The sequence below is a fragment of the Microcaecilia unicolor genome, chromosome 9 (assembly GCF_901765095.1).
Source record: "Microcaecilia unicolor chromosome 9, aMicUni1.1, whole genome shotgun sequence".
Lineage (NCBI taxonomy): Eukaryota > Metazoa > Chordata > Amphibia > Gymnophiona > Siphonopidae > Microcaecilia > Microcaecilia unicolor.
The window spans coordinates 145,220,488-145,233,430 of record NC_044039.1 but is presented as its reverse complement, the minus strand read 5'-3'; the positions used below and the strand labels follow the sequence as shown (position 1 = coordinate 145,233,430).

General features: G+C 41.3%; 1 protein-coding gene across 1 annotated transcript in view; it reads left to right on the top strand.

The window, feature by feature from the left end:
• Positions 1 to 12,943, top strand: part of RTF1 (RTF1 homolog, Paf1/RNA polymerase II complex component) — a 212,769-nt gene that overhangs the window by 81,253 nt on the left and 118,573 nt on the right. Inside the window, exon 5 of the mRNA XM_030214087.1 lies at positions 3,548 to 3,665. Within this exon, the coding sequence (XP_030069947.1) occupies positions 3,548 to 3,665 (118 nt within the window). The remainder of the gene's footprint in view (positions 1 to 3,547; positions 3,666 to 12,943) is intronic.

The window sequence follows — 12,943 nt, the reverse complement described above, 5'->3', positions numbered from 1 at the left end:
ACGAGTCTGAAACAGGTGTGGTTGGATAGCCCACCTGTGGAAGCACAAACAGAACACAGTGAGTAAAACAGATAAAAGGAACAAAAGTTGTTCTTGCATTTGGCAATGACCACGTACAGGGTTGATAGTTTTGGTTAGTGTTTTAGTTTCTCTGCTTTGTTACGGTTATACTGGCTAGTGGGTGTACTGCACAGGTTATATATACAGTATCCAAAGCTCAGTGTTTTCTCAGTCTCCCTCTGCTGGTAGGAGTGCATAACCCACGCGTCTTGACCGGTCTGGAGGGTCTAGAGGAAAGAAAATTAGCAGGTAAGATCTAATTTCACCTTACTAACAGTAGCTCCACAAGTTCATTTTTCAGCTCTATTAATACTCTGGGATGAATACCATCCGGTCCCGGTGATTTACTACTGTTCAGTTTGCAGAACTGCCCCATTACATCCTCCAAGTTTACAGAGAAATCATTTAGTCTTTCTGACTCATCCGCTTCAAATACCTTTTCCGGCACCGGTATCCCTCCCAAATCCTCCTCGGTGAAGACTGAAGCAAAGAATTCATTCAATTTCTCCGCTGCAGCATGGTGTAGCGTGTCGTTCTCCACTAAACTCTCATTTAACTCTGGTAAATTCTGGACCGAACGACGTGGGTCGGCATCACCCACTTGTGAGAATATAAAGCCTGCTGTCCTTGGAGAAAACCTGCTACAAGTAAGTACCTGCACTTTGGTCCTCTTCCTTTTTGTAAAGCTAAACACAAATAAAACCAAAATTTTATGGTTCAAAAATTTCTGCCACTTGCTTCCCTGGAATAAAACCTGCCTTATATAAATGTGTCAACCCTGGTAACACCCTGGCTAATCTGTTTGCCAAAAACTTCAACAGCAACTTAACATCTATACTTAAAAAGTAAATTGGACAATAAGACCCATACAGGGCTGGGTGTTTGCCTGGCTTCAATAGGACTGCAATGCCCCATTCCCCACTCAAAACAAAATTCTCAACCTTCCCACCATACATTTTATAGAACAACAATTCAGTATATCCATCTAACCCCAGGGCTTTTTCTGATTTCAACTCCTCTATTTCCCTTTGAAGTTCCAGTATATGCAGAGGCACAGTTAGCTGCTCCCGTTCCTTAACGGACACTGCTATCAAAGGCACAGATACCAAATAATTATCTGTGCACTTGGGTGTCTGCCCCTCTTCCCTACTATATAATCTGCTATAAAATTTACAAAATGATCCCAAATCTCCCTATTCGAATACAGTGAAATATCTTCCCTACCCTTTATTTTTACAATATCTTGAAAATGTCTTTTTCCTAGAAAACACATTTCCCGTTTTGTTCCCGAATTCAAAGAGATTCTGCTTTTAAAAGCTGTTTCCTATAATCTACATCCTTAAATTGTAGCTCCCAAATTTCCCATTCCAGCCTCTCCAACTCTCTCCCCTGCCTCCACCATGGGCACCTTCTTAAGCTGATGCTCCCAATGCTGTAATTGTTCCCTCAACTCCATATTCTTCTGACCCCTTAGTCTGTTAATCCTCGCTCCCCCACACAACCACCTTTAATGTGTCCTATAACATAGCATTAGTCACCTCCCCTGTATTGTTTTTATCTCAGAAACAATAGCCAATAGCACTATAGAATGATATGGTCTAAAACCAAATTGCAGGGGATGCAAGCAGTCAAATTTCAGTAGAAAATCTGACAATTGTGCAACAGAAACCTCTGCTAACTTAACAACCAATGGAATACTTGCTACCGGTCTGTATCTCTGGAAGATTCTATTGAGGCATTTTTAATAAGTGAATTATTCCTCCTAGCATAGATGGGGGAATGACCCTCCTGAAGAAGACTTTTGAATTATCATTAACCAATTTATAATTTGAGACAGTGGATCCACCATCAAGTAAGCAGGGCAACTATCCAATAAACAGGAACATTTAGGCAAATTTCTTTAATAGTAACCTTTTCTTACAAGGAGAGTAAGAGGTAGAAATGATGACCAATATCTATCTGCTGGATATGCCTCAGAATTATGACAGAAAGATGAACTACCTCTTTCAAGTTAGAAGGCATAGCTGACCTAATTTTCATGATCTTATCTGCAAAATAAAGGGGTAAATCTTCAGGTAAAGGGCAAGAAGCTTGAATACTGCTTCGTCCTAATTGAACAGTTGTCAAATAGAAAAATGTAAACTTCTTTTGATCTAAACAATTAGCTTCTATTCATGAAGAATAGCATTTCTGTTTAGCTGATTGAATTGCTAGTTTGTCATCTAAAAGCAGACTTCCATTGCAGTTTTGCATCAATATCATGGGATTTTCTCCAAATATGTTTTAGGTTGTAACAGGATTTTTTCTGTTTTGCTAATTCCTCATTATATCATGGCACCCAATGTCCAATTAGCCTCACATTTGAAGTTAGAGGAGCCAATTTATCAACTGTTGAAGGCAGAATATTATGCAATGTATCTAAGTGATTTGAAAATCTACTTGTGTGAGAACTATCTCCCAAAACATAGAAGGATCAATTCTTTGTCTAACTATAGTAATAGCACTAGCAGGTACAGGCATTGAATGATGCTAATGACAGAGGAATGTCAATATCTTTAAGAATTTATTGCCCTCCCCAATTTTTATGTTCAGATGATACATTGTACTAAATGATTCTTTAGACAGATTAGGTTTGATGATTATGGATCTAAGATATTTAATGTGGAAGGTGCTAAGTTGTGGAATGCACTTCCTGAGGGTTTGCGCAATTTGAAGAATCACAGTTCTATGAGCTATTTAAGGCATATTTGTTTCAACAAGCTTTTTAGATTGTTGATGTCATACTTAAAAAAAAAAAAAAAAAAAAAGCAAAAATAAGTAAACCCAAAACCACACAAACAAATTATTGTCTTATAAGTTATTTAATTTTATTTTTTATTGGTTTTATGTTGTGTTTTTTGTAACTATTATTTTCTTGTTAGTGTAAATGTTAAATTGTGTACCACCTAGCACCATACCATGGATAGTGTGGTGTATAAGCTGTGGAAATAAGTAATAAATATTTTAAGTCTTTGCATTGTGCAGGGGAAATTTGAGGTGAATTGTTAGTTTGGGCTGGTTTTGAGGGAAACTCATTTGTAGTCATTGGGGGAAGGAGGATGTTGTGTCTTCAAATCTTACATTGATTGGCATCAGCAATGTTGAAAATTATTTTGGAAGAATTGCATGTTTCTGCTATATTTCTCTTATATGAGAGATGATGCATAATCACTGGCCAAAGAGAACATAATGAGAGAGAATAATGTATGTCTGACCTACAATATAGGTTCAAAATAGTCAAGTGCTGCAAATTGTACAGTGTTGTAATATTTTAGCAATATTATAATAAACATACTTGCAATTTAATTACTCAAGGCCTGTGTAATAAAATTTGGATGTACTTGTGGAGATCATTCCAGGTTTCTAAATCTTGTGGGAGCCTCCATGTAAACAAACTCCTAGCAATTTGGTTTCCTTGATTATTAGCATTCTCTTCTGTTACTGCTAGATTTGAAATAAAAAAGAAGCTAGAAACAGCAAAAAAGAAAGAAAAGAAAGAGAAGAAGAAAAAGAAGCAAGAGGAAGAGCAAGAGAAGAAGAAACTCACCCAGATTCAAGAGTCCCAGGTAGGAAAGAGATGTAGCTCCAACAGGATGTCTCCTGGTACTGGTTAACAAATCCTTCAATAACTGTTAAATGCAGAGCCTTGAATTCATGAGCCAGGGGGAAGTGTTTCTATAATGGATTAGTAGTACAGCTGTGCAGACTTTTCATTTTAGTTCCTTTCAGGGTTTTTTTTTTCCTTTGAGAAACTTAGTTCTTACCTGCTAATTTTTTTTCCTTTCCTTTTAGTCCCAACAGATCAGTCCAGAACTTTTGGGTTATGTTCATCTACCAGCAGGTGGAGATAGCACAGAATAGAGCTCTGCCATAATAGGCAGTGTGCAGCTGTTCCACTTCAGTATCTCTAATAAAGCAGTTGAATAGAACAAAATCTTGAATAAACATCTCCTTCCTGCTTAGAACAACTTGAAGGTAATGAAAAAAAAAAACTCCCAAGTGTAAACAACAATTAAAGGTACTTTATGTATCTGACAGAGACATCTTGACAACTGTAATACAAGAAATATGGGGGGGGGGGGGGGGGGGGGGGGGGGGGGAAAGCTGAAGCATAGTAAGTGCAGGTTTCAGGACTGATATGTTGGGACTAAAGGAAAGAAAATTAGCAGGTAACAACTAAATTCTCCTTCCTTAGTGTCACCAACAGATCAATCCAGAACTTGTGGAATGTATCAAAGCAGTCCTCAAGTTGAGTGAGAAAAGTCCCTGCTGAAAGGGGACATCCTTTCTCGCTGCAATATCCAGTCTTCAGTGTTTAGAAAAAGTATCCAAAGAAGACCATGTTCCTGATTTTTTGCAAATATTCTCCATTGATGCCACCTGGGACTCTGTCCAAGAGGTAGCTATTCCTCTAATAGTATGGGTTTGATCGTCAAGGGAGGTTGCTTGCCCAGCAGGACACAAGCTGATGAGATCACATACTGGGTCAGACCAATGGTCCATCTTGTCCAGTATCCTGTTTAAAACAGTGACCAATCCAGGTCTCAAGTACCTGGCAGAAACCCAAATAATTAATAGAATTACAGAGGAGGAAAGAGATGATATACAGAGTCTATTCTATACTCTGTTCATTGAAATAAAGCTTGCAAACATATACGCTCACTGAAGTACAAAAAGACTCTCTAGGGGGAAAAGCCCTCAGAACCCTTCCTCCACTTCTGTGAAACAGAAGAAACTGTGCTAGGATCCTAGCGTGACACTACAAGCAAACGCAACAGCAAGCAGAAGCACGATTCGCACCTCAACACAGCCCATAAGGTGAAACTTTGGCTGCAGTCGGTGCAAGTGGAATATGAGAATTGCACGAAAGCTTAAGTTAAATTGATATGTTTTCATAACTTCACATTGGTTTATAGGATCCATGAAAGCTGATCTCACTGAAGCTTTAACAGATTCATACTTGAAGGGGCTTTTTATGCCTGTGAAGTGATTTACCCTGAAAATCATACCAGTTTCTTCTGTTTCACAGACTTGGAGGAAGGGTTCTGAGGCTTTTTCCCCTTGAGTCATTTTGTTCTTAAGTGAGTGTATTGATATTTATAAGTTTGCGAGCTTTATTTCAGTGAAAGGGTTCAGAATAGGCTGTGTAGAAACCCAAATAGTAGCAACATGCCATGCTACCAGTCCAGGGCAAGCAGTGGCTTCCCCATGTCTGTCTCAATAGCAAACTATGGACTTTTCCTCCAGGAACTTGTCCAAACCTTTTTTTAAACCCAGATACACTAATCACTGTTACAACGTCCTCTGGCAACGAGCAGTAGAAGCTCTGGAAACAGGGAGACCCTTTTTAGGTCCAGCCAAGAGAAAAAACGTTGTTCTAATCTGTGAAACTCATTGATCACTTCAAGATATCTGATAAGGACACTGAGCAGATTAGGGAACTTAAACTCATCCCTATAATCTTAGTGACAGGAAGGAAGGATTAAAGGTTGATTCCAAGTGAAAGGAGGAAACAACCTTAGAGAAGACATCAAAGAACAGTACAGATAGATACCCCTGCTTCTATGAAATGCATCAAGGAACAGTACGGATAGATACCCCTGCTTCTATGAAACGAAGGCAAGGTTCTCTGCAAGAAAAAGGTTGAAATTCAGAAAATCACCAAGGTGAAGCAGTAAAGAGGAAAAAATCAGACTTCAGAATAAGATCCTTTTAAAATAACTCTCTTAAGGGGTTCAGAGGGAGGCTTCTGAAGAGCTTTTTAAGTACCAGATTAAGATTCCCCTCTTGATAAACTGGACGGAGCAGAAGTTGTAAGCAATTGATGCGCTTTAAAAAGTGAACACAATTTTGGATGCGCTGCCAAATAAATATTTGGTAGGCACCCTCTGAAACAGTCAAGAACTGCAACCTACATCTTTAGAGAATTTAAGTCCAAACCTTTAAACCCATCCTGAAGAAAGGCCAAAATATTAGCCAGGGAAGCCTGAAGGAGTGAAAAAGCTCTATCAGAGCACCACCCCTCAAAGGCTCTCCAAGTTGTAGCATAAGCCATTAATGTAGAGTGCTTCTTAGCTGGCAGTAAGGTGGTGGTAATATCTTCTAGGTAGCCCTTTTTTCCATAATTTTTTTAAGAACCAGGCCACAAGACCAAAGGAAAATGGCTCTCCTGTCTGTATAGGGCTCTAGAAGAGAAGGCTCTTTGAAGGGGTAACACTAGAGGCCAATCTGAGGAGATATGAGGTCTGTATACCTGGGCTTGTTCAGGGGGGCCACAAGAATGACTTGACCCTGGTGACCTAGCGAGGGACTCTGCCTATCATTGGGCAAGGAGGAAAGGCACAAACTAGGAAGTTTCACGACAAGGCTGAAGAGCGTCCAGGTCTTATGAACTGTATTCTTCTGTGGCTGAAGAACCTGGGAACTTTGGTATTGTGCTTCATTGCCACCAAGTCTATTATGGAAAGGTCCCGCTTTGACAATATGAGATTCCTTGCAGAGTTTCCAGTCTCTCTGGTCCATTGGGTGCCTGCTGAGATAATTCACTTGAGTGTTCATTGTCCTTATGTGTGCTGCAGTCTGAACATGTTTTTCCACCTGCAGGAAGAGGAGTCGAGTTTTTGATGTTAGTGGAGCACACTCAAGTTCTCTTTGCCTGTTGATAAGGAGACTGCTGTTACATTGACAGAATTTTCACTGATTTCCCCTGAATATGCTGATAAATGCCAGAAGTGCCTTTCGTACAGCTCTGAGTTCCAAATGAATGATTGACCATGAGGCTTCGTTGGGAGACTACTTGCCCAGAGCCATCAGATGCAGACAGTGAGCTCCCCAGCCCAAGAGACTGGCATCTGTGGGAATTACTATCCAATCTAGGTTTGCCAGAGAAATCCCTTGGAGCAGGTTGAGCAGATGGAGCCACCAGCTTATACTGGATTTTGCTCAGGGCTTCCAAGGAAGGCGAATGTTGTACTCCTGAAAGACAGGGGACCCAATGACTTTGAAGGAAATGTCGAAGTGGCCACATGTGAGCTGTCACCTAGGGAACCAAATCTAAGATTGCTGTCATTGAACCCAGAAACTGCATGTAGCCCCATACTCAAGGATTCTAAAGCCACAAGAGGAGACTAATTTGAGTCTGAAGCTTCAACTTCCTGTGAGAGGAAGGAAAATCTTTTTTTGGCTTTGGTGTCAAACAGGTCCCTCAAGTATTCTAGAGACTTGGTGGCTCTTGGCAATGTTGACCACCCATCCTAGAAATTGAAGAAGAGATACTACAGTCTCTGTAGGTGTAAGCTGACTTGATAAAAGGAAGCTCTGATTAACCAGTTGTCAAATTAGGGATGAACTCTAATTCCCTCTCTTCGAAGAAAGGCTGACACACCCACCATGATCTTTGAAAGGGTTCTTTGAGCTCATGAGAATCAAAAGGGTGTTGCTTGAAACTGATAATGAGCACTTAAAATTGTGAAATGTAACAAAAGCTGAGTCCACATTCGAATGTGAAAATATGCTTCTTTGAGGTCTAGAGCAGTGTTTTCCAAGTCCGGTTCTGGAGTACCCCTAGACAGTCAGGTGGTCAGGATATCCACAGTGAATATGCTTGAAAGCAATTTGCATATAATGGAGGCAATGTGTTCAAATCAAATTCACACACATTCATTGTGGATATCCTGAAAACCTGACTGGCAAGGGGCACTCCAGAACCGGACTTGGGAAACACTGGTCTAGAGAGGTAAGAAACTCGCTGGGCTGGACTGAGGTAATTGCTTAATGCAGTGTCTCCATCCTGAAGGTAGTTACCCAAAGACCGTGAGTTACCCAAAGACCGTGGTTTACTTAAGATGCAGGATAGGTCATGAAGGTGCCTTCCTTTTGGCCTTGACCCCAATCTGACTTAGGAACTGATTTTTACTGCTCCCAGGTCCAGTAGGTCACACAATGTGGATTGGACCGCATGCCTCTTGGCTGGAGCCCTACAAGGATATTCTAAGAAGAAATCTTTCAGGGGGTGGTTAAATTCTAGTTTGTAACCCTCTCTGATCTTCAGCACTCGCTAATCTGAAGTTATTTGGGTCCGCTTATTGAGGAACCTTGGTAGGTGTCCACCTATCAAGACGTCTGAGGAATGGACCTGGACGCCGTCATTGTGAAGTGCAGAGGGTGTTGGCCAGAGGTTCTCTCTTCTTCTCAAAAGGAAGTTTGTTTGTTTGTTTGTTTATTTATTTATTTATTTTCTGTTGAAATCAAGATCTTTTGAAGGGGTAAGGGTGCTTGGTCATGGATTTTGATACACTGCCTTTCAGTGGTACAGCCAAAGTGGTTTATAACGTCCTGGCTGATAGTGCTTGGTATCACAGAACCACATGAGATTGGGAGGAAGGGAAGAAGGTTTTAGGTTTATCTTCTGGTAAATACTGATTCTTTAATCACCTAAATCTTTAACTTTTCAAGGTCCTCGCCAAATAATAATCTACCTCTAAAAGGAAATTTAGTGAGCTTGGATTTAGAAGCTGCATCTGCAGCCCAGTGTCTGAGCTACAGCAGTACATAAGTAGTGCCATACTGGGAAAGACCAAAGGTCCATCTAGCCCAGCATCCTGTCACCGACAGTGGCCAATCCAGGTCAAGGGCACCTGGCACGCTCCCCAAACGTAAAAACATTCCAGACAAGTTATACCTAAAAAATGAGGAATTTTTCCAAGTCCATTTAATAGCGGTCTATGGACTTGTCCTTTAGGAATCTATCTAACCCCTTTTTAAACTCCGTCAAGCTAACCGCCCGTACCACGTTCTCCGGCAACGAATTCCAGAGTCTAATTACACGTTGGGTGAAGAAAAATTTTCTCCGATTCGTTTTAAATTTACCACACTGTAGCTTCAACTCATGCCCTCTAGTCCTAGTATTTTTGGATAGCGTGAACAGTCGCTTCACATCCACCCGATCCATTCCACTCGTTATTTTATACACTTCTATCATATCTCCCCTCAGCCGTCTCTTCTCCAAGCTGAAAAGCCCTAGCCTTCTCAGCCTCTCTTCATAGGAAAGTCGTCCCATCCCCACTATCATTTTCGTCGCCCTTCGCTGTACCTTTTCCAATTCTACTATATCTTTTTTGAGATACGGAGACCAGTACTGAACACAATACTCCAGGTGCGGTCGCACCATGGAGCGATACAACGGCATTATAACATCCGCACACCTGGACTCCATACCCTTCCTAATAACACCCAACATTCTATTCGCTTTCCTAGCCGCAGCAGCACACTGAGCAGAAGGTTTCAGCGTATCATCGACGACGACACCCAGATCCCTTTCTTGATCCGTAACTCCTAACGCGGAACCTTGCAAGACGTAGCTATAATTCGGGTTCCTCTTACCCACATGCATCACTTTGCACTTGTCAACATTGAACTTCATCTGCCACTTGCACGCCCATTCTCCCAGTCTCGCAAGGTCCTCCTGTAATCGTTCACATTCCTCCTGCGACTTGACGACCCTGAATAATTTTGTGTCATCGGCAAATTTAATTACCTCACTAGTTATTCCCATCTCTAGGTCATTTATAAATACATTAAAAAGCAATGGACCCAGCACAGACCCCTGCGGGACCCCACTAACTACCCTCCTCCACTGAGAATACTGGCCACGCAATCCTACTCTCTGCTTCCTATCTTTCAACCAGTTCTTAATCCATAATAATACCCTACCTCCGATTCCATGACTCTGCAATTTCTTCAGGAGTCTTTCGTGCGGCACTTTGTCAAACGCCTTCTGAAAATCCAGATATACAATATCAACCGGCTCCCCATTGTCCACATGTTTGCTTACCCCCTCAAAAAAATGCATTAGATTGGTGAGGCAAGACTTCCCTTCACTAAATCCGTGCTGACTTTGTCTCATCAGTCCATGTTTTTGTATATGCTCTGCAATTTTATTCTTAATAATAGCCTCCACCATCTTGCCCGGCACCGACGTCAGACTCACCGGTCTATAATTTCCCGGATCTCCTCTGGAACCCTTCTTAAAAATCGGAGTAACATTGGCTACCCTCCAGTCTTCCGGTACTACACTCGATTTTAGGGACAGATTGCATATTTCTAACAGTAGCTCCGCAAGTTCATTTTTTAGTTCTATTAATACTCTGGGATGAATACCATCAGGTCCCGGTGATTTACTACTCTTCAGCTTGCTGAACTGACCCATTACATCCTCCAAGGTTACAGAGAATTTGTTTAGTTTCTCCGACTCCCCCGCTTCAAATATTCTTTCCGGCACCGGTGTCCCCCCCCCAAATCCTCCTCGGTGAAGACCGAAGCAAAGAATTCATTTAATTTCTCCGCTACGGCTTTGTCCTCCTTGATCGCCCCTTTAACACCATTTTCGTCCAGCGGCCCAACCGACTCTTTGGCCGGTTTCCTGCTTTTAATGTATCTAAAAAAATTTTTACTATGTATTTTTGCTTCCAACGCTAATTTCTTCTCAAAGTCCTTTTTTGCCCTCCTTATCTCCGCTTTGCATTTGGCTTGGCATTCCTTATGATCTATCCTGTTACTTTCAGTTGGTTCTCTTCTCCACTTTCTGAAGGATTGTTTTTTGGCTCTAATGATTTCCTTTATCTTACTGTTTAGCCACGCCGGCTGACGTTTAGTCTTTTTTCCCTTTTTTCTAATACGTGGAATATATTTGTCCTGAACCTCCAGGATGGTGTTTTTAAACAGCATCCACGCCTGATGCAAGTTTTTTACTCTGCGAGCTGCTCCTTTCAGTCTTTTTTTCACCATTTTTCTCATTTTGTCGTAATCACCTTTTCTATAGTTAAACGCTAGCGTACTTGATTTCCTAGTTTCACTTCCTTCAATGCCAATATCAAAACCGATCATATTATGATCACTGTTATCAAGCGGCCCTCGTATCGTTACCCCCTGCACTAGATCATGAGCACCACTAAGGACTAAGTCTAGTATTTTTCCTTCTCTTGTCGGCTCCTGAACTAGCTGTTCCATGAAGCTGTCCTTGATTTCATCAAGAAATCTTATGTCCCTTGCGTGTACAGATGTTACATTAACCCAGTCTATATGCGGGTAATTGAAATCCCCCATTATTATTGTGTTGCCCAGTTTGTTTGCGTCCCTGATTTCCTTTAACATTTCCGCATCCGTCTGTTCGTCCTGGCCAGGCGGACGGTAGTACACTCCTATCACTGTCCTTTTCCCCTTTGCACATGGAATTTCAATCCACAGTGATTCCAAGGAGTGTTTTGTTTCCTGCAGAATTTTCAATCTATTTGATTCAAGGCTCTCGTTAATATACAATGCTACCCCTCCACCAATCCGATTCACCCTATCACTACGATATAATTTGTACCCCGGTATGACAGTGTCCCACTGGTTATCTTCCTTCCACCAGGTCTCAGAGATGCCTATTATATCTAATTTTTCATTTAGTGCAATATATTCCAACTCCCCCATCTTATTTCTTAGGCTCCTGGCATTCGCATATAGACATTTCAAACTATGTTTGTTGTTCCTAAGTACATAATGCTTAGTACTTGACAGTATTAATTGGCAATCTTTTGTCTGATTTTTATTGTTATTTAAAGATACCCGATCTACTACAATCTCTTTTGCAACCTCACTATCAGGATACTCTATCTTCCCTGTTATGGTGATATCTTTGAAAGATACCTTATCCCGAACCAGCAGAAACTGTGAGCACATCATTAAAATTGTCTGCCATATAGTCTAAGCCCGCCTCTAGAGCTGCAAAATCTAGAAGTGATTGAGAATCTAATTTTTCGGAGGGATCACTCGCTTACTGAATTAGAGACGAGCCCTGGTGACATAAGATCCACACACGGTAGCCTGGATGTATAATGCCTTATCTTAAAAGATATCAGTGAAGCCTCAATTCTACGATCCTGAATCCTTAAGAGCTGTGCCACCTTGAACAGGAATAGTAGTTTGTGACAGGAGTCACGAAAAAATCTATTACAGGTAATTTGAGTTTGTCCAGATCCACTGTGCAGATATTAGCTCTTGCATAGCCTCATAAACTGGAAATGCTTTATGAGGCTTCTTATTGTCTGACATAATAGGATCCAAGAAAGGAGTGGGTGTTTGACTTGCCAGAGAAATAAGTATTTGGATTTTCTAAGGAATTAAGATAGTAAGCTCTTCCTTGTAGAGCCACTGTAGGGTCATCATACAATCTCTCCCTCCTCTAAGGAATACTTAAGCTCTGAGGTGGCTGAAGGAAGAGAATGGATATCCTCAGAGTGCACCTCAGAACGAGGATTCTATGTCCCAATTTTGAGAGAGATCTAATATCCTTTTAGAAGAGAGCCCTTCTTGGTTTTGTGGAGAAGAACTAGGAGCTTCCTATCCAGATTGAGCTCTCTAAACTATATATTGAGTGAAGTAACAAGACAAAGTCTGAAAAAGGAGCAGAAGAAGGTCATTAGTGTTTAGGAATCTAAATGACTTGAGGGGAGAGTGCTGTAGAACCAAATTTAACATGAGCTGTGAAGCCTGAAGAGAGGCAGTGAATCTGAAGTCTGGAGAGGCATGCCAGAATCTAAAATGGCTGTTGCTCCTCTGAGGTAATCTGAACTGTGTTCTGAAGTGCTGCTAAAGTCTCCCCTCCTATATCTTCAGCACCCTTGGTACTGGCAGACAACTCGGAAATTTGGCAAGGAGTGAAGACATGCAGAGCAGTGCCTCAAATCTGCTTGGGCTCCACAGTGGAAATAGTGTTTTACTGCTTCAGCTGGTGCTGCCATTAGGGCAGATGGGGTACAGAGAGAGAGCTGGCTGCTTAAAGAAACAGAGGTAATTTAAAGTT